General features: G+C 42.7%; 1 protein-coding gene across 2 annotated transcripts in view; it reads left to right on the plus strand.

Annotated features, from left to right (window-relative positions):
- Nucleotides 1–22335, plus strand: part of SPPL2B (signal peptide peptidase like 2B) — a 69027-nt gene that overhangs the window by 27457 nt on the left and 19235 nt on the right. For both annotated transcript variants that reach the window (XM_073598850.1, XM_073598840.1), the window contains exons 4-9: nt 3419–3508; nt 3791–3930; nt 7372–7517; nt 10933–11029; nt 13202–13318; nt 13403–13484. In XM_073598850.1, coding sequence (XP_073454951.1) covers nt 3419–3508; nt 3791–3930; nt 7372–7517; nt 10933–11029; nt 13202–13318; nt 13403–13484 — 672 coding nt within the window. The remainder of the gene's footprint in view (nt 1–3418; nt 3509–3790; nt 3931–7371; nt 7518–10932; nt 11030–13201; nt 13319–13402; nt 13485–22335) is intronic.

Below are 22335 nucleotides of genomic sequence, written 5' to 3' on the forward strand. Positions count from 1 at the left end.
AACCTATGCTGGTGTTTTGGATATACCTGGCAAGGACACTGACTAGAATTGCGTACACTTGTGGTTGGTTGGGAGGGGCTGTAAACACAGGCAGTTGAACTGTGTTTTTACTACCTCCAAGATGCAAAGGCAGCCTTATGGGTGCCAAAAATTATCCCCTGTCACATTTGATGGTCCGTATCACTCACTGAACACGACCCATGCCACTCCCCCACAACCACATGCAATGCATGTGGCTATGGCACAGCGATGTGGGATTTTAGGGGTTAAAACAGGCACAGATAAGGCGACAAAACTACTTCTCACTGCCTGTCAAATGCCCTCTGAAATGCAATCCAGTGTGAATCTCTCTTCAGAAGGCTACTGCAAGTCTAAACTAGCCCTAAAGTGCATGTGTTTCATTTCAATGGGCTGCCATTTGTGTGAAAAACTCACAAAAGAAGTGCATACCCCCTTTTTTTTTTTTTTGATCGCTCCACACCAAAACGCATAGTACTTTTTTATCGTGTTTTGGCGTGGGTGAATGAGCACATGCGTTAAGAAATTAATGGCACAATCGCACACTAGTAAAAGGGCTGTGTTTTTATTAATTGCGGGAACACATATGATTCTGCTCGCATTCCTGCGATGCACAAATGTGAACCTAGACTAGGAGAGGGAGGAGGTTAAGGGGGTCTGAGGAGGAGAGGGGAGGTCTCACAGATGACTCCGATTAACACAGCACCTGCTGGGAGCTTTATGGCAGCTTTTTCTTCCCCTGTCCGGTCATGTGATATGTCACATGACTAAGGGAGAGAGGAAAAAGGGCAGTCTGCCCTCACTCCTCAGCAGTACTGCCCTGAGCCTGAGGTGAGTTCTCAGTCTCAGCACTGGCTCTGCTCCACTCTGTGCAGGCTAGAGGAAGGGAAGCCAAATCTTCCCTCTAGCAGTTTCAGCCGCTGTTCCTTCTAACAGGAGTGACACTGCAGTTACTCCTGTCAGTGAGGAGAGGGATGAGTGGACAAGTCACCAATGCACCCTCTCCCCCCTTAACACAGTGCCCAGGGCATGTGCTACCTCAGCCCCCTCCTTGTCTCAGCCCTTTTCTTTTTCCAAGCCCTGTCTTGCTCTGCTGCAAACATCATTGCCATGGTCAAGCTATTTAAAACATTTGTAAAAAGGCAAATGCAGAATGCTTTCAGGTGCATTAGGCTTGCATTTAATATTAAAGTTCTTTCTTGGATGTTTCTAAACTTCTTAGCTTGTTAATACTGCTTTTTGTGAGTTAGTGAACCCTCCATGTCAGCGGTGCCAAACTCCCTCCCAACCGCAACCTTGGAGTGTGAGGTCTTTACAAGATTCGCTGGCGGTGTGAATGTTACACAGCCGATGCCTCTGGGGCTACTTTTTAGGGGATCCAGTGGTGACAGTGAACCAACAAACAGGCAGAGTACCAAGTAGAGAAGCAGAAACTTAGGCCAGCCATAGACTGTTTGAATCTCAGCCGATTCAGCCGGAACCGTGTGTGGGCAGGCTGTATGCACCAAGCTGATCGATCAACTTGGGTACAACCAGCCTGCTGGATACACTTGCTATTACTGCTAGCGGCTGCTATAACCACTGGCTTCCCCTGCCAGGAGCAGACAATTGCTGATTCCCCTGTCAGCACTGTCTGAGTTGATGGAGGAATCGTGCAAAATTTTTTGGTTGCAGGAACGAAATTCATACCATCTATGGCTGGCCTTAGTCAGACAAGCAAAAGTTCGAAGCAGGTGGAAAACAGAAGCATAGTCAAACAGCCAAGGAGTTGAGAGGGGCAGCAGATAGTTAAGTGCAAATGACAGGCAGAGGTTATATTGCAGATGTCAAGTTTAAGGCTTGGTTCACATATATGAGAATTGGATGCGTTTTAAACCACATCCAATTTACATGACATGTGAACCTACCTGACTTTCTAAGCAGCACATATGTCCGGGCCGGCAGCAGTCTGTATTAAAAAAGAGTCCTGTACATTTCTCAGTCTGGTTCAGGTGTGATTTCATGTAAAAATTTGCACCTAAACCGAAGAACGAAACTGCATTAGACTCCTTTTAAAAATCGCACTAAAACCGCGCCTGGACATATGTGAACCCAGTTTAAATGCAGTGTAATCAAGTGGACTAAATGTGGGTACACAGTATGAGAAAATCAGATGAACGGTCATCAGCTTTTCCACAAGGGTGTGTATCATGATGTAACTGACAATGGAATTAGCTTGTACAAAAATTCTCGAACGACAAAGGCAAATGTTCTTTCTTGTGTATGATTTATATGTTTTGTTGCCACGTTCTTCTGGCTCGTTCTTTGCTTGTGATCATGCATGTTTTTCTGTATTCGATTATTTCTGTATGATTACTGTACACATTGAGTGAAAATCAGACGATATGTTCACGTACAGTAAAAATTTTCTAGCCTGGCACTCTTTTTTTTTTTTTTTTTTTCCCCACCCTAATCGGCTGTCAAAAGCACTAAACTAACGAGCAAATAATAATCGGTCGATCATTCCTCGTACGTAATTTTTCTTTCAAATTTCTTAGTGTGTACCCAGCTTAAGAATCTGTCAATCAGGCCCTGGATGGAATTACTGCATTTCCTATATACAGTAGATATTAAACAAGAGTCAGGTGTGCCGCTTACAGTGGCAGAATTGCAGTACCAGAAATAGTCTAAAGGTGGCAGTGAAGATCAATTCAGGCAGCTCATGGTCTAACCTTTGGAGTTCAGTTGCTTTTGCCTTTCAATTTCTGACACAAATACCCATGTATGCAAGCCCCTAAAAAGCCACAAGCATCCAAAACCACAAATATCATTGAGTTTTAATGGTTTCTTTAGCCTGAGAATGTTAATGATAATTGAATTTAAAGTGGTGTTCCGGCCGAAATTATACTTTTTAAATAAAAATACCCCTATAATACACAAGCTTAATGTATTCTAGTAAAGTTAGTCTGTAAACTAAGGTCTGTTTTGTTAGTTTATAGCAGTAGTTTATTTTATAAACTTACAGAAGGCTGTGGCCATCTTAAGTGTGGGCATCTGAAGCCAGACTGTATTTCTTCCTGAATCTCATCCTTGCAGATCTCACACATGCTCAGTGCAGCACAAGCAGTGTAATAGGTTTCAGGTCAGGTTTTCATAGCAACAGCAGTGTCAGAGGAAGTTGCTGCCCCTTCCCAGAAGGCATTGCAAACAGAAAATGATGCGATGGGCCACGGCCAGGGAGGAGGAAGTGAAAAATGAATACAGCAGATATACAGTAGGTGCTGAGAAAAAAATTTTTTAAATATCCAATTCGTTTACAGTGCACAGTTTAGTGAGGGATGCTGAAGAGTTGTAAAAGTGGGTGGAACTCGATTTTAATAATACCTTTGTCTAGTATTGAATGTGTTAATACTATTTTCAGGTCCCTCCTGGCGGTAATCGTAGTCAGTATGAAGAGATTGATATTCCAGTGGCTCTACTTAGCTACAGTGATATGTTGGATATCAGTAAGGTAAGGAAAAAAATGCTGATACAGTACATCTGAAGTATCTTAAGCATCATATTAATAAATAACATCTGACTACCAAATGGGCAGACCCCTTTTGAAGTTAATTTTTTTTATCATACTTCATTGACATAATATATTTTAACCTATTTGATTGTCTACTGTTCTTTACTTTCTATTTCCAAGGGTAATAAAGATTGAGTTTAATTTAATTATAGCTTTTCCTAAGAAATGTACCTTGCATACTTAATTGTTAGCTGACCACACTCTCTCACCTTTTTTTGCTAGACATTCGGTCCCTCAGTGAAAGTGGCCATGTATGCACCAAATGAGCCTGTTCTGGACTACAACATGGTCATCATTTTCGTAATGGCTGTAGGAACTGTAGCCATTGGTGGCTATTGGGCAGGTAGCAGAGATGTTAAAAAGTAAGTATATTTTAGGTGTTATGTTTAGAATAGGCATTTGGACTAACATTATGTCTGTCGTTTCATTTGTTATTACAGAAAAATGTTTATGCTGCAGTGGAATACAGAATAAATTGTTACGACTTTAGTTATTAAAAAAGTGAGAATGTTACAGTATGAAGAAAGAACCTTTCCTTCCCTATGGCCACTGTTGTTTAGCATATATTTGTAAGCTGACTTATAGATAGGTGATTATATATAAACCGATCAGCCAACATTATGACCACCCAATTATTATTGAGTAGGTTCCCCCCTTTTCCCCTTCAAAACAGCCTTGACCCATTGAGGCATTGGCACCACTGGCCAAAGCATCACACTGCCTTCGCAAGCTTGCCTTCTTCCCATAGTGCAACCTGCTGTCATCCCTTCCCCAGGTACATGCGATGCACAAGCACCCGGCCATCCAAATGATGTAAAAGGAAGCATGTGATTCATCAGATCAGGCCACCTTCTTCCATTGCTCCGTGGTTCATTTGAGGCATTTTTGGCTGTGGACACAGGTCATCATACCCTGACCAGTCTGCGATTACGCAGCCTCATATGCAGAAAACTGCAATGCATTATGTATTCTGACACCTTTCTATCAGAAACAGCATTAACTTTTCTCAGCAATTTGAGCTACAGTAGCTCTTCTGTTGAATCAGACTACACAGGCCAGCCTTCACTCCCCACGTGCATCAGTGAGTCTTGGCCACACATGACCCTAATGCCAGTTCGCTGGTGTTCCTCCCTTAGGCCACTTTTAGTAGGGTCTGACAACTGCAGATTTTTGGAGATGCTTTGACCCAGTCATCTAGCTATTACAATTTGGCCCTTGTCAAGGTCACTAAAATTTTTACACTTGCCCATTTATTTCTGCTTTCAACACATCAACTTTCAGGACAGCATGTTCACTTCCTGCCTAATATAGCCCACCGACTTTCAGATGCCATTGTAAGGTGATAAGCAATGTTATTTACTTAACTTGTCAGTGGTCATAATATTATGGCTAATTGGTGTGTGTGTATATATATTTTTGTAAGGGGAACATGCTCAATTGGTTTTAGCAGTGGTAAACCATGCATTAGACAGGGACGCATAGGAACAGTCTAAGCAGGTTTGTCCTGCACTTTTTCAGCAAGGCAAGAAACAAAAGTAAAGTTTTTACTCCAGGAGGACTATGCACAGCAATTGCTCATCCAAGCCACTTACTAAACTCAGGTCCGTTCTTGAAGGGTTCTTCATAATCAGTACCCAAATACAAACTGGCAGCTTTTGTACCCTTTTTTTATGTTCTGTCAACACTCAGCCTTTTCACCCAGCAACAGGCTTCCACAGCAAAGAGAATGCGAGAGCCCTGAGCATCAGTCATCTCACATATAAAAACGCTCATGGAAAGCTGAGACTAATAATGAGGTTTGGCTACCAGGTAAGATGTGTACTTAGGAATGGAGGGCTGCTACTGGCAGGATCTCTAGTTGGGAAAAGTCGCTCTCCATGCATTGCAATGGAACCGTTCTAATAGGAGCAACTCAGAACTTAGAAAAAGGTTGCTGTACTACTTTGGGGCGACTTCGGAGCGGCTTGCATTGACTTCAATACAGAAGTCGTTTTGCAAGCCGCACTGAAGTCACTCTGTACAGGGCGGCTTCAGAGTCGGACGAGAGTCGGGCGACTTTCAAGCCACCCCTGTGTGAACCGGTCCTAAGTGTTTCTAAATTGATATAGTTTTACTTTTGCAATAATTTACACATTATTTCTGTTTGATGGGGCCAGTGCAGTGTTAATTTCACTGCCAAACATATGTTCGTCATAGTTTTCGCCAGCTGCATGTTTTCAGTAAGGAAAACGAATTGAAAATAAAGTTCTAACTAAGTCAATTGATGAAAACTATGACGAAAATCAATTCCAATTTTCATTTAGTTGACTATAATCTCCAGTACGTTTTAGTCAACTAAAATCTAATGGGTTTAGCTAAATTGTAATGCATTATTTAAGCATTTCTCTAGAAATTGCCAAACTCATTATACACTACTGGAGTAAAAATCGAATATGGTATTAAAGTTTGAACGTGCACTACAGACACAGATTTACCTGTTGTGATATATAATGTTTTTATGATTAAAACTAAGTCTCACAAACAAAAAAAAATATTGCTTTTTGACAAACTTTAAAATATATATAAATATTAAAAAAAACAAACTTGTAAACTCTATTGGCTGTAACGCCAGGTTGCATGTGGGGATGGGGAAGTAAATGAGAGTGAAGGAGTGCACAGGGCAGGGTGCATTATACTTTGGGGATGGGGAGATGACCTGCAAGTGGGGATGGAGAAGTAAATGGGAGTGCACAGGGCAGAGAACTGGATGGTCTGGGAAGGCTGTTATTTTACATAGTGTTAAGCACTGCTACCTTGATGGAGGGGATACACTCACCACACCACATCACATCCTGACAGACACAAATCCGATGGAGGAGTTTCTCTTCTGTGGTCTGCAGGGCATTGTCCCAGAACTCCCAGGCAGCAGGCAGACAGAGGGAGCCTGCTTCTCTCAGCCAATACAGCTTGCCAATAGAGTCGGGCTGGGGCTTTAACAGACCAGCAAAGCTCAGAGGGAAGTGGAAGTTCAGGTGGGTACAGGAGGTTTTAGTCGACTAAAATGTACTACAGATTTTAGTCAACTAAAATACAACTAAAAATGAAATTTAGTCAAAAGACTATGACTAAACCTAAATCGAAATTTGACGTCAAAATTAACAGTGGGGTGGTGTTCACCCATTCTTGCCTGTGATACCACCTAATTTGCAACAGATTGACATTGATATATTGCAAATGAGGTGATTGGCAGCAAGAAGTTAAAGCACTCAGATCAAAGTCACTCATATAGTTTAGGCCTAATTTTTGATTCCGAAAATCTTAGTGACACTTAATTTTTTTTTTTTTTTTAAACCCTTCTCTACATTAAAGTATAACTATGGGCAAAACCTTTTTTTTTCATTTTGGCTAGAGTAAGGGAGTGTCATAACTCCTGTCAGTTAATTTTTTGCCATCTGTGTCCCATTGAGGAGATTTCACTTCACTTCCTGTCCCATAGCCTAAACAAAACAAGAAGTGAGAGGAAATCCTTGCAAATTAAGAAAATCCCTTGGGGACCCCCAGGTCACCAGAACTAGTGTCCCCATAGGATGATTTCCCCTCTATTACTTTTCTGGGGGCAACCTAAAATTTGGGATTTTCTTTTTTATAATGATAATGGTAAACGGAACAAATGCAGTATAGTCTTCTAATGCCTCGCCACTCTAGCCAAAAAAAATGTATAAAAAATTTTGGCTTTAGTTGTACTTTTAATTTTAGAAAACAAAATAAATCTGTTTGTAAGCAAACATAAGAGTAACAAATGTTTTTCTTTCTCTTACTTGCAGGCGGTACATGAAGCATAAGAGGGATGATGGATCTGATAAGAAACATGATGATGAGACTGTGGATGTTACGCCTGTCATGATCTGTGTGTTTGTGGTCATGTGCTGCTCAATGTTGATTCTTCTCTACCAATTCTATGATCGCTTAGGTGAAGAAACAGTGGCTGGATATTTCTCTTGCTTGTTCTTTTCATGCTTACCAAACTGTAAATGCCCTACACAATTCTCACATTAGATGATCCTTAGGAAGAACAAGCCCAGTACAAAATGGTGCAACTTGCATTGCTTTATTTCTCTGTGTACATTATTTGAAATGTGCATTAATTTGCGCATAAAAAAAAATTCTGACATCTGCGATGATTTTAGTGTCATTTATTAAAGCTGGTCTCAAGCTGGCCATAGGTTCTATAGAGCAGTCTGGTTATGTGCCACGAATCACATAAGTGACCATTTGTAGGCTTGTGGGGCACAAAGTAGGAGATACTGGCTGCAGACACCACCTAGCCACCAGCTCATCAAATTCAAAACGGTAGCATTTGAAAAAAGGTTTACCTGTCCAATCACCATTATTCCTAATGAGCCAGCAGTGTCTCTGGGTGTCCCATAAACATTAAAGTATACACTATGTGAACCCTCACCTTGTAAAACAACTCATTCAGTTTAAAATAGAAATGAAATTCAAAACCTTTGTGTGTGTAATATTTACAGTATCTTACAAAAATAAATGTACTGCTCACATTTTTGTAAAAATTTTATTATATTCTTTTATGTGACAACACTGAAGAAATGACACTTTGCTACAATGTAAAGTATTGAGTGTACAGCTTGTATAACAGTGTGAATATGCTGTCCACTCAAAATAACTCAACACACAGCCATTAATGTCTAAACCGCTGGCAACAAAAGTGAGTACACCCCTAAGTGAAAATGTCCAAATTGGGCCCAATTAGCCATTTTCCCTCCCCGGTGTCATGTGACTCGTTATTGTTACAAGGTCTCAGGTGTGAATGGGGAGCAGGTGTGTTAAATTTGGTGTTATTGCTCTCTCTCATACTGGTCACTGGAAGTTCAACATGGCACCTCATGGCAAAGAACTCTCTGAGGATCTGAAAAAAAAGAATTGTTGCTCTACATAAAGATGGCCTGGGCTATAAAAAGATTGCCAAGACCATGAAACTGAGCTGCAGCACGGTGGCCAAGACCATACAGTCGTTTAACAGGACAGGTACCACTCAGAACAGGCCTCGCCATGGTCGACCAAAGGAGTTGAGTGCACGTGCTCAGCGTCCTATCCAGAGGTTGTCTTTGGGAAATAGACGTATGAATGCTGCCAGCATTGCTGTGGACGTTGAAGGGGTGGGGGGTCAGCCTGTCAGTGCTCAGGCCATACGCCGCACACTGCATCAAATTGGTCTGCATAGCTGTCGTCCCAGAAGGAAGCCTCTTCTAAAGATGATGCACAAGAAAGCCCACAAACCGTTTGCTGAAGACAAGCAGACTAAGGACATGGATTACTGGAACCATGTCCTGTGATCTGATGAGACCAAGATAAACGTATTTGGTTCAGATGGTGTCAAGCGTGTGTGGCGGCAACCAGGTGAGGAGTACAAAGACAAGTGTGTCTTGCCTACAGTCAAGCATGGTGGTGGAAGTTTCATGGTCTGGGGCTGCATGAGTGCTGCCGGCACTGGAGAGCTACAGTTCATTGAGGGAACCATGAATGCCAACATATACTGTGACATACTGAAGCAGAGCATGATTCCCTCCCTTAGAAAAAATGTGCCGCAGTGCAGTTTTCCAACATAACAGCCCCCAACACACCTCCAAGACGGTCACTGCCTTGCTAAAGAAGCTGAGGGTAAAGGTGATGGACTGGCCAAGCATGTCTCCAGACCTAAACTCTATTGAGCATCTGTGGGACATCCTCAAACGGAAGGTGGAGGAGCCCAAGCTCTCTAACATCCACCAGCTACGTGATGTCGTCATGGAGGAGTGGAAGAGGACTTCAGTGGCAACTTATGAAGCTCTGGTGAACTCCATGCCCAAGAGGGTTAAGGCAGTGCTGGAAAATAATGGTGGCCACACAAAACATTGACACTTTTGGCCCAATTTGGACATTTTCACTTAGGGGTGTACTCGCTTTTGTTGCCAATGGTTTAGACAGTAATGGCTGTGTTGAATTATTTTGGGGGGGGGGCAGCAATTTCACACTGTTATACAAGCTGTACACTCACTACTTTACATTGTAGCAAAGTGTCATTTCTTCAGTGTCGTCGCATGAAAAGATGTAATAAAATATTTACAAAATTGTGAGGGGTGTACTCACTTTTGTGACATACTGTGTATGTGTGTGTTTGTCTATGTATGTATGTGTATATACCTTTTTCTTTTTCTTTTTTATAAGTGATCACATACCCTCTGTTATCAGCTGCATAAGGAGCTCAGAGAGCTACGGGAAGTGAAACAGCAGGACACTGATCTTCCCATTGAATGGCTGTGTAGGGGGGTGCTGTCAGTACAAGTCTGATCATTGGAGAAAAGAAGGCTGAGTTCCCAGCAAAGTTAGAAAACTGACCATGCCGTGCTCTCATGCCTGGTGTGATCAGTTTTTAATAGGAAAGCCAAGGGACTGGCAGGAACACTGGGTATTTCACACAAAGGAAACAATACAAAGAGAACCTGATACTTTTTCATACAAGTACATGGTACAGCAGGTACACATCAGGAATATGAAATGTTAGTGTAACATATTCTTTAAATTGTTCCCTGATCAAACCGGGTACCTGTACCTATTAGAGCCGTCTTACACCAGTGCTTTTACTTTTTGTCATCTGCTTAAATGTTCATTTTATTTAAAAACATATATATATCGTTTGGGGGTCTTTAGTCAATTTTCACAGCAATAATGTGCCCTTGTGGCATGTGTGTGAAAAATGGGAGAATTGGTCTGGCAGTGGAAAGATTAATGTTTTAATGGCATTTTCCCACTTACTACATAAAAATAGGGCTCTCTTTCTGAATTCTTCAAGTGGCACACAGTTTTTGTATCACTGGATTAAATCTGGTGTGGTATCGACTTATGGCAGCATGATGTTCCACTGTATAATACCAGTCTTCCCTTTGAGGAAGTATCCTGCTGCTTCTTAAAAGCTAGCTCCCAGGAACTGCATTTTATTTTACTGGATGGTTGGTTGGTAGATTTATTACCATTAGCTAGCGCATACATTAAATATCCTTTATTCTGGTTATATGCATAACTTTAAGATCGTTTAATATATTGTTTGTTTCCATGGAAATGCATTCCTTTCAAAAACTGATTGCATTAAGAGGACCCAATGTGAATGAATCAATGACTGATGATATTAATCACTAAAATACAACTGCTATTGGCAGACAATCAATTCACATTTAGCAAAATGTATATACAGTATAGGCTATCACATGTGGCTTAGCCCCAGAAATATTTTGCTGTGATTGTTTTCAACAGTATTTTAAAAATGTGTAGTAAAAAGTGCATATGCATCACTTTTTTTATTTTTATTTTATTTTTATTTTTTTTTGCAGTTTATGTAATCATTGCAATTTTCTGTTTGGCTGCATCCATCGGTCTATACAGTTGTCTCTTTCCATTTGTCCGCAGAATCCCATATGGCAAGTGCAGGTAAGAAACTAGAGCACTGTTGTATTTTATCTGTACTCTACTGTATTGGGATAACACCTACTTTTATATTTATGTGTTCCCATTCACATAGCATAACTTTAACCCTTTCATGACTAAGCCTATTTTTGAAATTTGGTGTTTACAAGTTAAAATCCGTATTTTTTGCTAGAAAATTACTTAGAACCCCCAAACGTTATATATATTTTTTTAGCAGAGAATCTAGAGAATAAAATGGCGATTGTTGCAATATTTTTTATCACACAGTATTTGTGCAGCGGTGTTTTAAACGCAAATTTTTGGAAAAGTGACACTTTCATGAATTTTAAAAAATCCAAACAGTAAAGTTACCCCAATTTTTTTTGTATAATGTGAAAGATGATGTTACGCCGAGTAAATAGATACCAAACATGTCACCCTTTATAATTGCACGCACTCGTGGAATGGCGACGAACTACGGTACCTTTGAATTTCCATAGGCGACGCTTTAAAAATTTTTTACGGTTACCAGATTTGAGCTACAGAGGAGGTCTAGGGCTAGAATTATTGCTCTCGCTCTGACGATCGCGGCGATACCTCACATGTGTGGTTTGAACACCGTTTACATATGCGGGCGCGACTTCCGTATGCGTTTTCTTCGCTGCGCGAGCTCGCGGGGACAGGGGCTCTTTAAAAATTTTTTTTTTTTTTTTTTTATTTTATTTATTTTTGTACTTTATAAATTGTGTTTAAAATTTTTTTTTTTTTTTTTTTTTTTTTTACTTTTATTGCTGTCACAAGCAATGTAAACATCCCTTGTGACAGTAATATGTGGTGACAGGTACTCTTTATGGAGGGATGGGGGGTCTAAAAGACCCCCCATCCCTCCTTTACACTTCAAAGTATTCAGATCGCCGAAAACGGCGATTCTGAATACTGTGTACTTTTTTCAATTCGGCGCCATTGGCAGCCGAGTAAACGGGAAGTGACGTCATGACGTCGCTTCCGCGTTTACAACAAGAAGGCTGGAACGAAGCCGCTCGCAGCTTCGTTCCAGTCCGCCCCCAGCCGCCGAAGGCAGCCGAACGGACACCGGGCCTCCCGATCGCACAAATGGTTTATACAGAAGTGCCCTCCATGGGTTTTTTTCGTTAAACAACATTGAAGAAGAGACTATGGCCCCTTTCACATGGGGCGGAATCCGCTCAGCGGGGGAACGCTCTGTTGATTCCCGCTAAGCTGTGGATGACAGGATCCGTCTCTGCTCACCTTGCAGGGATGGACCTGTCAGAGCCCCGCTGTTCTCTATGGGAAGATCGGATGAAACCGGAGAGCATGTCCATATTTATCCGATTCCATCCGATACACTGGATGGATGGCGAACGTATCGCCATCTGTCTGTTTTCAGTTGATCTTATCGGATGGCAGGCAGGTGTCAGCGGACACATCTACGTTGACATCTGCCTGCCCATACAAGTCAATGGGTGGCCCGCTCAGGAAAGGCGGATCTTTGCGGGCCAATCGTGTGAAAGGGGCCTATGGGTTAAGGCCAAAGACCTTGGGCCTGAAATTCATTATTTGTGGGTGGCAAATGTGTTGTGTGGTGCAAGCAGCAAGTTTCGAGGCAGGAGAGTATTGTGTGGGAAATTCTTGTAGTTACCAATGCATGAGTACTTTATACGAAGACTTGAGAGCCAAAATTATATTGGTAAATTTAGTAACAATTACCCACATGGATTCTCACTAGTCCTGCATCTTAGTTGTGGCCAGGTTTGTCCCCCATTTGTGGGAGTTTTTTTTTATTTCCCTTGATATAATATGTTTGGTTTTAGCTAAAAGGATACACAAGTTATAACATTTTGTGCTTACCTGCAAATTTAATTTACCCATGTTTACTGACAAGACACTTTTTTCTTCATTCCCTTTTTTGTGTTGTTTGTATAATACATGAGAACCGGATAGGAGTTATATCATAACTGGGCAGCAGTATACAGGTTATTTATAGAAGATGCCCAGGAAATACACTCTCATGTATACTGGATAAGATGAAATTGACTTTTCTGTTTAATTTTACAATTATTTCTGTATCACTTTTTTATGTATCACTTTTTTCATCTTTACCATAATTTTTTTTTTACAAATTTGCATTAGAATTACAGACAATAATCTGCACTACATTTATACATTCCTTATCAGAATTCCAGACAATAACCTTCCATACTTTCACAATCGACCACCTATATGGAAACTCCTGCTGGCGTCATTCTGTATTGCTGTCAGTGTATTATGGGGAGTATATCGAAATGAAGATCAGTAAGTACTAAAGTGTACCAGCCTAAAAATTATTTTTAAAAAGCCATTTAAGAATCTGTAATAATAAAGTATTTTATCTTTTAGGTGGGCTTGGATTCTCCAGGATATTCTTGGTATAGCTTTTTGTCTTTACATGTTGAAGACCATCCGCCTACCCACATTTAAGGTAAAAGAAATGCTACAGCTGAACTCTAGGCAGATATAAAATAGAGGAATGCAGATCTATAATCATCGATTCATCATAAAATTATATTTTTTTATCATACTTCATGGGACACAGAGTAATTAATGGGTTATAGACCACCTGCAGGTGTTGACGCTGGTAAACCCAATCAAAGGAAGTTTACTCCCTATATAACCCCTCCTCCTTCCAGGAGCACATCAGTTTTTTCGCCAGTGTCTAAGGTGTTGGTCACGAAGTTGGTGAAGAAGTGCTCTGAGGAGCCCCAAGAGGGATCCATGCTGGATTTAAATTCCTCCATAAAAAGAAGCCAGATCCATTCAAAGTGCCACTGAGGCCTAAGATTGATGGTACCTGGGACCTCGTATCCGAAGCATGAGGTTTTGCCTGTAACACCTCTCTTTGTAGGGCTGGACCCCAGGAACCCAGGGCTTAGTCTCGTTACATTTCCTAAAGCTTCCTGATGGGGTGCTTGTACATAGACAAAGGCAGTTGGAACCCCGTTTTAGGGACCCAGTCCTTGAAGGTTTGCTAAATGCAGCCCGCCGTGATGGGTGAAGGTTGGATTTTCTGTTAATTCAGCAAAATCCTGCGGTGAGGATAAGGTAAGGGAATAAACTTAGGTATTTAAAAATATCTATGTATTTCTTCCATTAAAGGAAAAAAAATGTTGTCATGCCTTAAAATCTCCACTAGATGGGGTCTATGCACATACAGTCAGGTCCATAAATATTGGGACATCAACACAATTCTAATCTTTTTGGCTCTATACACCACCACAGTGGATTTGAAATGAACAAGATGTGCTTTACCTGCAGACTTTCAGCTTTAATTTGAGGGTATTTACATCCAAATCAGGTGAATGGTGTAGGAATTACAACAGTTTGTATATGTGCCTCCCACTTTTTAAGGGACCAAAAGTAATGGGACAATTGGCTGCTCAGCTGTTCCATGGCCAGGTCTGTGTTATTCCCTCATTATCTCATTTACAAGGAGCAGATAAAAGGTCCAGAGTTCATGTCAAGTGTGCTTTTTGCATTTGGAATCTGTTGCTGTAAACTCTCAATATGAGATCCAAAGAGCTGTCATTATCAGTGAAGCAAGCCATCATTGGGCTGAAAAAACAAACCCATCAGAGAGATAGCAAAAACATTAGGTGTGGCCAAATCAACTGTTTGGAACATCCTTTAAAAAGAAATAACGCATCGGTGAGCTCAGCAATACCAAAAGACCCGGAAGACCACGGAAAACAACCTTGATGGATGACCGAAGAATTCTTTCCCTGGTGAAGAAAACACCCTTCACAACAATTGGCCAGATCAAGAACACTCTCCAGGAGGTAGGTGTATGTGTGTCAAAGTCAACAATCAAGAGAAGACTTCACCAGAGTAAATAAAGAGGGTTCACCACAAGATGTAAACCATTGGTGAGCCTCAAAAACAGGAAGGCCAGATTAGAGTTTGCCAAACAACATCTAAAAAAACCTTCACAGTTCTGGAACATCATCCTATGGACAGATGAGACCAAGATCAACTTGTACCAGAGTGATGGGAAGAGAAGAGTATGGAGAAGGAAAGGAACTGCTCATGATCCAAAGCATACCACCTCATCGGTGAAGCATGGTGGTAGTGTCATGGCGTGGGCATGTATGGCTGCCAATGGAACTGGTTCTCTTGTATTTATTGATGATATGACTGCTGATAAATGCAGCAGGATGAATTCTGAAGTGTTTTGGGCAATATTATCTGCTCATATTCAGCAAAATGCTTCAGAACTCATTGTACGGCGCTTCACAGTGCAGATGGACAGTGACCCGAAGCATACTGCGAAAGCAACCAAAGAGTTTTTTAAGGGAAAGAAGTGGAATGTTATGCAATGGCCAAGTCAATCACCTGACCTAAATCCAATTGAGCATGCATTTCACTTGCTGAAGACAAAACTGAAGGGAAAATGCCCCAAGAAGAAGCAGGAACTGAAGACAGTTGCAGTAGCCTGGCAGAGCATCACAAGGGATGAAACCCAGCGTCTGGTGATGTCTATGCGTTCCAGACTGCAGGCTGTAATTGACTGCAAAGGACTTGCAACCAAGTATTAAAAAGTGAAAGTTTGATGGATGATTGTTAAGGCACATATACAAACTGTTGTAATTCCTACACCGTTCACCTGATTTGAATGTAAATACCCTCAGATTAAAGCTGAAAGTCTGCACATCTTGTTTGTTTCATTTCAAATCCATTGTGGTGGTGTATAGAGCCAAAAAGATGAGAATTGTGTCGATGTCTCAATATTTATGGACCTGACTTACCTTACTCTGTTGTCTACACTGTTAGCTCAATCCGTGCCTGGTTGCACAGCGTGTTGAGGGAGATTTGCAAAGTAAAAAAGAAATCTGCAAAAAATTCATTTTCTCCCCCTGATGGGACCAGAGGGTTAGGGGGACAGCAGCGCTGCACCCCCCTTACATTACCCCCCACCCCCCCCCGACATGGGGGATGCAGAGGTCCCGCTATTTTACCGCTAAAAGTTTGTTACTGTGGCTGTATTTTTTACATATCTGTGCCTCACTGCAGGAGTCTCTGCCTCCCCTCCCCCCTCGTGTTGGGTCTGGGACCCGAAAAACACCACGCTCTGGTGCGGGAAACAATTTAAATAAAAAAGGGGGTGGAATTTTTTGGGAGGGGACGGCGCCGGAACACAGGTGCCGTGAACATCCACGAGGACGGACGCCAGGCTAAAAGCAGATAAATACAGCTGTGACAGTCTCTCCTCTGCTGATGAGGAGGAAACAAGCTGCCTGCACACAGGTAAACATGAGCTGTGGGACACGTATGGGTTCCCATTAACTGGGCTAAGAAGATGGTATGGGACTGCAGGTCACAGCAGATCCTGTATGGCTGGCACCACATCAAATCCAGGCAGGAGAGGGTGAAAATGGCTGAGCACAGCGCAGTCTCCTTCAATGTTCCTGGCAAGATGCCTATCGCAGTCCGGTGGAGTAATAAAAAGTCCACCAGATGAAGATAGGGGTTCCGGTGAGGGGAGGATGGATGTCAGTGCGGATGGCTGAGCCGCGCTGTATCTCCACAGCGTTCGTTCCGCCTCTGTGGTGTGGAGAGAGACACGGCCTTGTATCCGGATCGAAAGCGAGGCTTGGGGAGCAAACACATGCATGTGTATGACGTCACGGCTGGGCGCCGTCCTGTGTTTGCTCCCCAAGCCTCGCTTTCGATCCGGATACACGGGCGTGTCTCTCTCCACACCACAGAGCCATCCGCACTGATGTCCATCCCCCCTCACTGGAACCCCTATCTTCATCTGATGGACTTTTTATTACTCCACCGGACTGCGATAGGCATCTAGCCGGGAACACTGAAGGAGTCTGCGCTGTGCTCAGCCATTTTCACCCTCTCCTTCCTGGATTTGATGTGGTGCCAGCCATACAGGATCTGCTGTGACCTGCAGTCCCATACCATCTTATCAGCCCAGCTTATGGACCTGAATGCTACTCCTCTTTCTTTCATGTGAGTGGATATTGTTGTTTAAATTGTTTTATGATACATACTTAGAGGCGCCCTTTTCCTTGTTTACACCCCCAGGCATTGGGATCTCGAGCTGTATTTCCACGCTGTCATCCTCGCATGAATTACCAATTATGGCAACTCAGGGTGAGCCATTGGAACAAATTGATGGTGCAGCTGCCTCTCACATCTCAGCACCTGTATACGTGACTGAAGATGTTCTTTCCTCCACCCTGCAGGGTCTGGAAGAAAGATTAGCAGCTTTAATCGCATCCTCCATTCAATTGGATAGGAAGGGGACTAGGTCCCCTTCCCCCATTATGAGGTGTTACCCTCATTCGATCAGGAAGAAAAGCAAACCGATGATTCCTCTGCAGAGGAAACAACGGTAGATGAACCTTTTTTTAGGTTCTCAATCCGAGAAATTGCTGATATAATCTTTTACAGAAATGGTTTGTTCCACTTTCATGCTGCCTCAGAGTCTCATGAAAACTCGGCCTCTTCCTTAGGTTATTTAAAACCTTCCCATCCTTTGCATGGTTTGCCATAGATGCCATTAAAGATTCTATTCACCAGGCATTCCGTCTTACGCTTATGCTTCTACATATGCGTAGAATCCTGTGGTTGAAAAATTGGTCAGCTGAAACACCATGTAAAAACCTCCTAACTGGGTTCCTCTTTCATGGGGAGCGACTATTTGGAGAAGACTTGGATAAATATATCAATACAATTTCTAATGGGAAAAGTACTCTTTTACCAGTCAAAAGAAAATATAAACGCCCTTTATTTAAACGCGCTCTTTCCCCTGCGCCAGGGGCTTCCGCCTCTAGGCAGTGGCGACGGCCTCCTCCTCTATAGTAAAACCTCAGGGTCAGACCCAGGCTCAAAAGAAGCCCTGGGGTAGGAAATCTGCAAAACAGAATCCTAAAGCCTCATCATGAAGAGGCAACCCCCCTCACCAAGGTGGGGGGAAGACTTCTGCAATTTTCAGAAGTCTGGAAAAAGGAAATTCAGGACAGTTGGGTCATCTCCACAGTAACGCTGGGGTACAAGCTGGAATTTCAGGACTTTCCACCGTCTCGTTTCCTGAGAGAAAAAGCAATCTTTGTTTCAGGCACTAGACAGATTAATATCACAAGGGGTGGTCATGCAGATCCTCACCAAAGAGCAAGGTCTGGGGTTTTATTCAAATCTTTTCATGGTACCAAAACCAAATGGAGACATCAGACCCATTCTAGATCTAAGAAAGCTGAATCAGTTCCTAAAGATCCGCTCCTTTCGCATGGAGACAATCGGGTCAGTAGTTCTATCCTTCTAGGAGGAGAACTTCCGGCGTCAATCGACATCAGGGATGCATATCTGCATGTCCCTATATTTTCCGCTCATCAAAAGTTTCCGCGGTTTGAGGTAGAACAGCAGCATTTCCAGTTTGTAGCCCTGCCCTTCGGGCTAGCCACAGCACCACGGGTGTTCACCAAGGTGCTGACCCCACCTCTAGCCAGGTTAAGGGCACAGGGCATAACGATCGTAGCATACCTAGAAGATCTATTGCTTATAGATCAGTCGGTGGCTCATTTGGAGCAAAGCGTATGCACTACAACCAACTATCTGAAAAGTTTGGGTTGGATTCTCAACCTAGAGAAATCTTCCTTAATACCGCTAAAAAGGCTGGAGTACTTGGGTCTGATCATAGATACAGCCCAGGAAAGGGTGTTCTTGCCTCGGGCAAAAATCAACTCCATAAGAGAACTTGTGCGGAGGGTCAGGTCAAATGGCAATCCCTCCATTCGCCTCTGCATGAGGTTGCTAGGAACCATGGTGGCTTCATTCGAAGCAGTTCCCTATGCCCAGTTCAATTGTTGCAAAACCCTGTCTGCTTGGAACAAAACAATTCAAGTTTTAGACTTACCAATGCAGCTGTCCCCAAGAGTGTCCCAAAGCCTCACTTGGTGGTTACTAACCCAGAATCTGCTAAAAGGAAGATCCTTCAGACCAGTCATCTGGAAAGTGGTAACGACGGATGCCAGCCTTTCAGGCTGGGGAGCTGTACTAGAAAAGAGAACTGTCTAAGGACAGTGGTCAAGAACCGAAAGAATCTTGCCCATCAATATCCTAGAGATTTGGGCAGTACGTCTGGCTCTAAAAGCCTGGACTTTCAGGTTACGGGATTGTCCTGTCAGGATTCAGTCCGACAATGCCACAGCTGTGGCCTATATCAATCACCAAGGGGGCACCAAAAGTCTCTCAGCACAGAGAGGTGAACCATATTCTAACTTGGACAGAAAGGAATGTCCCATGCCTTTCGGCAGTCTTCAGTCCGGGAGTAGAGAATTGGCAGGCGGACTACTTAAGTCGCCAGAAGTTATTCCCAGGGGAATGTTCTCTTCACCCCGACATATTTCAGGCTGTTTGCCAAAGATGGGGGGACTCCGGACGTGGATCTCCTAGCATCCAGGTTCAACATGAAGTTGGTCAAATTTGTGGCCAGAACAAGGGATTCATTCGCATGCGGAAAGGATGCGTTGGTAACCCCATGGGATCAGTTCTCACTGATCTATGCATTCCCCCTATTCAGTTGCTGCCTCGACTTCTTTGCAGGATCAAGCTGCAAAGAAAGCCGGTAATTCTGGTGGCACCAGCATGGCCCAGACGGTCATGATACGCAGAAATCGTAAAGATGGCAGTGGAGGGCCCATGGTCCCTCCCACTATGGCCAGATCTGCTCTCTCAGGGACCGATATTCCATCCTTCATTACGGTCTCTAAATTTAATGGCTTGGCTATTGAAACCCACATTCTAAAGAAACGTGGGCTTTCCGGGTCAGTAATCTCTACCCTGATTATAATATGTAGTTCTGGAAGCTGTCTTCCTTGCATTAGAGTCTGGAGGGCTTACGTTTCCTGGTGTGAATCCAAGGGTTGGCACCCTCGGAGATGTGTCATAGGCAGAATTCTTGCCTTTCTACAATTAGGGGTAGAAATTAAATTGGCCTTAAGTACTATTAAAGGCCAAGTCTCAGCTTTATCGGTCTTATTTCAAAGACCACTCGCTACCCCTTCTTTATTCCAGGGCTTTATACAAGGGGTGACGCAGCTTAATCCGCCCGTCAAACCTCCCTTGAACCCTTGGGACTTGAACTTAGTTTTCTCTGTGTTACAAAAATAGCCGTTTGAACTGATACAACAGATTCCCCTAGTCCTTCTGACAAGCAAGTTGATATTTTTGGTTGCTATATCCTCAGCAAGGAGGGTTTCAGAATTGGCTGCTCTTTCTTGTAAAGATTCATATTTGATTTTTCATGAGGACAGAATGGTGTTACGCCATCGTCCAGGCTTTTTGCTAAAAGTGATTTCAGGTTTTCACCTGAACCAAGATATTGTCCTGCCATTGTTTTTTCCAAAACCATGTTCCAGGGAAGAAAAGTCACTACATTGTCTTGATGTGGTGAGAGCAGTGAAAATCTATTTAAAGAAAACTGCTTAGATTCGTAGGACTGATGTCTTATCTATTCTGCCAGAGGTTCCTAAGAAAGGACAGGCAACGTCGAAATCCACTGTCGCCAAGTGGATTCGGCAAGTGATAATTCAAACTTATGATCTAAGGGGTAAGATTCCCCCGTTTTCAAGTTAAGGCGCATTCTACCAGGTCGGTTAGTGCTTTTTGGGCAGTGTGTCATCAGGCCTCCATGGCTCAGATCTGTAAGGCCGCAACTTGGTCTTCAGTACATACATTCACAAAATTTTATCAGGTGGATGTAAGGAGGTATGAGGATATCCCCTTCGGGTGCAGTGTGCTGCAAGCAGCAGTATAGATCCTCAAGTCTGGGTGTACCCTGCGGGTTTTTTCTCTCACCCCTCAAGTGGCATTGCTATGGGACGTCCCATTAAGTAATTACTTAAGGCACTGTGTCCCATGATGTACGATAAAGAAAATAGGATTTTTATTACAGCTTACCTGTAAAATCCTTTTCTTGGAGTACATCATGGGACACAGAGATCCCTCCCCTCTTTTTTGGGATTTAAGTATATTGCTTTGCTACAAAAACTGATGTGCTCCTGGAAGGAAGGAGGGGTTATATAGGGGGTAAACTTCCTTTGATTGGGTTTACGAGTGTCAACACCTAAAGGTGGCCTATAACACATTAAGTAATTACTTAAGGCTCGGTTCACACTAGGGGCGGCACGACTTGCAGGTCGCCTCACCTGCACACGACATCCACGGCGACTTGCAAAACGACTTCTGTATAGAAGTCTATGCAAGTCGCCTCAAGTCGCCCCAAAAGTAGTACAGGACCCTTTTTCTAAGTCGGAGCGACTTGCGTCGCTCCGACTAGAACGGTTCCGTTGTACAGAATGGGACGCTACTTGTCAGGCGACTAAGTCGCCTGAAAAGTCGTCCTAGTGTGAACCGACCCTAAGGCTCTGTGTCCCAAGAAAATGATTTTACAGGTAAGCTGTAATAAAAATCCTATTTTTAAGTGCCAGCCGTGTAAGTATCTTGATTTTTTGCTGGTATAAGCCTCCTGTAGCCCCAGTACAGCAAAGCTAGTGTGGAGAGAAAAAAGCAGTATAAGGAACCAGTTGGTTCATGTGCTGACATGAGGCATACTCATCACTATGCTGCTTCCCCATTTTATAACTTATAACTTCACCTGTTTATTATGTATTGTAGTCACATAATTTTCCATACTGTTTCATATGTGACAGGTATGTGGGTTTTATACAGTGGGGACAGAAAGTATTCAGACCCCCTTACATTTTCCACTCTTTGTTACATTGCAGCCATTTGCTAAAATCATTTAAGTTAATTTTTTTCCTCATTAATGTATACACAGCACCCCATATTGACAAAAAAACACAGAATTGGTGACATTTTTGCAGATTTATTAAAAGCGAAAACTGAAATATTACATGGTCCTAAGTATTCAGACCCTTTGCTCAGTATTTAGTGCAGGGGTCTCAAACTGGTGGCCCTCCAGCTGTTACAGAACTACAAGTCCCATCATGCCTCTGCCTATGGGAGTCATGCTTGTAACTGTGAGTCTTGCAATGCTTAATGGGAATTGTAGTTCTGCAACAGCTGGAGGGCCACCAGTTTGAGACCCCTGATTTAGTAGAAGCACCCTTTTGATCTAATACAGCCATGAGTCTTTTTGGGAAAGATGCAACAAGTTTTTCACACTTGGATTTGGGGATCCTCTGCCATTCCTCCGTGCAGATCCTCTCCAGTTCTGTCAGGTTGGATGGTAAACATTGGTGGACAGCCATTTTTTTTAGGTCTCTCCAGAGATGCTCAATTGGGTTTAAGTCAGGGCTCTG

This window comes from Aquarana catesbeiana, linkage group LG01 (genome assembly GCF_042186555.1).
Source record: "Aquarana catesbeiana isolate 2022-GZ linkage group LG01, ASM4218655v1, whole genome shotgun sequence".
Lineage (NCBI taxonomy): Eukaryota > Metazoa > Chordata > Amphibia > Anura > Ranidae > Aquarana > Aquarana catesbeiana.